General features: G+C 36.6%; 1 protein-coding gene across 1 annotated transcript in view; it reads right to left on the reverse strand.

Annotated features, from left to right (window-relative positions):
• The window catches only part of hykk.2 (hydroxylysine kinase, tandem duplicate 2), a 3,980-nt gene extending 1,315 nt beyond the window's left edge, over positions 1–2,665 (reverse strand). Inside the window, exons 1-4 of the mRNA XM_037674576.1 lie at positions 2,645–2,665; positions 1,802–2,110; positions 674–816; positions 309–489 (exon numbers count right to left, since the gene is read on the reverse strand). Coding sequence (XP_037530504.1) covers positions 309–489; positions 674–816; positions 1,802–2,105 — 628 coding nt within the window. The 5' untranslated portion in view covers positions 2,106–2,110; positions 2,645–2,665. The remainder of the gene's footprint in view (positions 1–308; positions 490–673; positions 817–1,801; positions 2,111–2,644) is intronic.
• Between the last annotated feature and the right edge of the window lie 467 nt (positions 2,666–3,132).

Below are 3,132 nucleotides of genomic sequence, written 5' to 3' on the forward strand. Positions count from 1 at the left end.
TCAACTGAGACACACCTTTGCTATAATGTCGAGCAAACAAATAATTGCTTTTTAGTGTTAATATTGGTAAATTCTTGTTAAAGACCTCCTGTGCACACTCCCGCGGCCACCATATGTAAGTAAATCGATTTTTGGCACAACGCCGGCCCACGTTTCCCGGTGGTCAGCAGTGATGCATAATAGATGCGACTTACACGGCAAAGCGACTTAATTATATATTTTTCCACTTTATTAGACATATTTGGACTGATGCGACTTATACGGCGGTGAGACGTGTACGGCAGAAAATACAGTAAAAGTAAACTCACATTTGCGAAAGTTGGACCGTTTGGTTTCCACGGAGGTCTTGTAATGATGAATGACAGACTTCACAATCTTCTGTAGAGGATCGCCATCTAATACACTGAGGTATGACTCCAGAAAGACAACATTGGACAGACTCCATAAGAATTTATCCCTCTGTAGAATGCTGAGATTTGGGTGTTCCATCTGAAAAGCACCAACAAAAAAAGGCTAAATACCATAAAATGAGAATAAACATTGTCAGTTGTGTACCGTTTTAAAAATATTAGAAAGACAAACAATCATAAACATAACCATTCCCATTAAAACAATGTTTGCCTATAACATCACTTGTTTTTTCTAAACTGACGTGAATGAAAAAGTCTCAAACCTTTTGAAAGATTTCGTCCATTCTAGCGGCCATCTTGCCAACTTCATATAATAACTCAGGAGTTAAAGGAACCTTAGAGATGGTCACCCCTGGTGCATAAGTCAACAGCCGCACAAGGTACTTCTTACAGCCGTATCCACAGTCTGACAAAAGTAAATACAAATTTTACTATTACCACCGGTCTTAAGTCTCATGTAAGAGCCAGTGTGTTCTGGTTTCACTCAAGAAGACATTTCTCGTCACTAGAACACTTGAATATTAATATAACTGAGGATGTGAACCTGTGACACCCAGCACAGTTATTTCAACTACAGATTTACATGTTTTGCCTTAAGGCTGGAGTTGTACCAGTACATACGGTATGTATGACTCCAGCCTTAAGGCAAAAATGTAAATCTGTAATAACAGTATGTACTACTCATAATACTGTAATAATTTAGAAGAATGAAGACATATCACATTTGATTACGCGATTTACACACTTCTCTGGATTAAAATATAATGATGCATCACCACACTGAGGTTAAATGACCAAATGCAATAAATGTATATTTAAATTTTTGTATTTAAATTACATCACATAAATTCTGTAGATTTGACTTGTCCAGACACAACCCTTAAAAGTTTTGTACATATAAGTGCTGTGTTGGTTCTATGTAGGGGTGGACAAGGACAAAAAACACATTCAAACTCCATCTGGAGATAATCTGTAAAGTCATTTTCGTTAACTCTTTTGAGATGCAACGAAATCTAATTTGGATGGCAACACAGCAACAACGCCAAAACCAGGAAGGCACAAGTGCTGACATGAATCAGTGCTGCTGTGAAAGATAAAACAAGAGCAAATGTGCAAAGCTCAACCAAACTCATTAAACTGTAGACATTATGAGAAGTAATCAAACCACGAGTGTAGGTTACAACAGTGATCATGCAGATGGGTCAGTGCTATTCGAACACATAAACTCAATCTGATGGTCTGGAATAACGATGATGACTGGTAATCCTTCAGCTCTGACTATCGTCAATAATATTATACTTTCAATCAGATTCATTCAAACTTCTCCCTGCTTTAGTGAATGAACATTAAATACAAAACGTGTTCCTCAAACATTAGTTCTTGCTTCATACCCATTTCTTCCAGACTCATGAGCTGTCCTGACTTGGTGGGAACGGCTGTTTGAGACGGGAGTCCATTCTGGTGGACAAAAGACATGGCGTACGTCTGCACCTCGACCAGGCTGGTGTTCTTACTGTCCTCCGAGTTCATGATCTTTAGGACGTACTCGTCACCCTCAATGGGTGCCACGTAGAAGTTCTGGTCATCGTAGCTGGGCAGAGATTGGATTTCTCGTGGGGTCAAGTTGAACAGCTTCTTCACCATCTCAGACACCTGAATCTTGGAGAACTTGGGCTGGGCATGCTTCAGTGACATGTTTGCTAAATAAACACATAAAATAAGAAGGTTTAAGTGAGATCATTACAAATTAGAAGATAAGCATTTGTTGCTTTTATATATAACACGATAATGTTTAAAGAAATATGATTATTGCTTTACCATTGCTATTACTCATGTGTTAAGTTGTTATTTGATTAGATCTACTGTTCTTTTGCTAAACAATTTATATCACAAGATCAATAAATTAGAACAAAGTCCATGCTCAATAATGCAGGTACACAATCCAACATTTTTCAATCAGGTCAATAAATTAGTTTATTATCTGCAACGATTGCTCTATATAAACGTTTTTATTATTATTATTATTATTATAGTAAAAATCACTGTAGCTCGAATCATGCCTTCAGCTGGATGGTAAAAGTTTTCAGAGCAAATTTATTTTGAAAAACTCCGCGGCCGCGTGCTCGATGCTAATTGATGTTTCCAAGAATTTATAACAAATAATAACGAGTAAAAAAGACAAACAAAGGGTCAACCAGTGAAATGAGTCGCTCTGAAGAGATACGTGCACTTACAGTTAGTTTCTCCACAAAGCAGCAGCTGACCCACGTGACCAAAAAAACTATATCCGGTAGAGGATTTTCAAATTAAAGCTCCAACATGTTGCTACGCTAAAGTCCTTTAGGCAAAACAAAACAGTTTTATAATTCAGAGATTCATGGTTTATATTGTTCTGTTCCTGTTTGTATGTTGGTTTTATTATTATTTCTGGCATCTAAAAAGTATTTAAACCTTAAACCAGTCAAGTTAAAATCTTTGGATTGTATAAGAAAATGACTTTGAAATTCATTCAACCTTTATTTAGACAAGTAAATCCCATTGAGTCTCGAGGACTCATTTACAAGAGACCTGATTTCAACAAAGAATGATGACAACAATGGACAACAGCAACAACAACAACAACATACTGAAATACTGAAAATATGGTCTTATTAAGAAAAAAAGCATCACTGTAACTAAAATGTAAATGGAAATATAAGGTAGGTGTATTACTTTAAAACTC

This window comes from Nematolebias whitei, chromosome 3 (assembly GCF_014905685.2).
Source record: "Nematolebias whitei isolate Nwh7 chromosome 3, NemWhi1, whole genome shotgun sequence".
NCBI classification, from domain to species: Eukaryota; Metazoa; Chordata; class Actinopteri; order Cyprinodontiformes; family Rivulidae; genus Nematolebias; species Nematolebias whitei.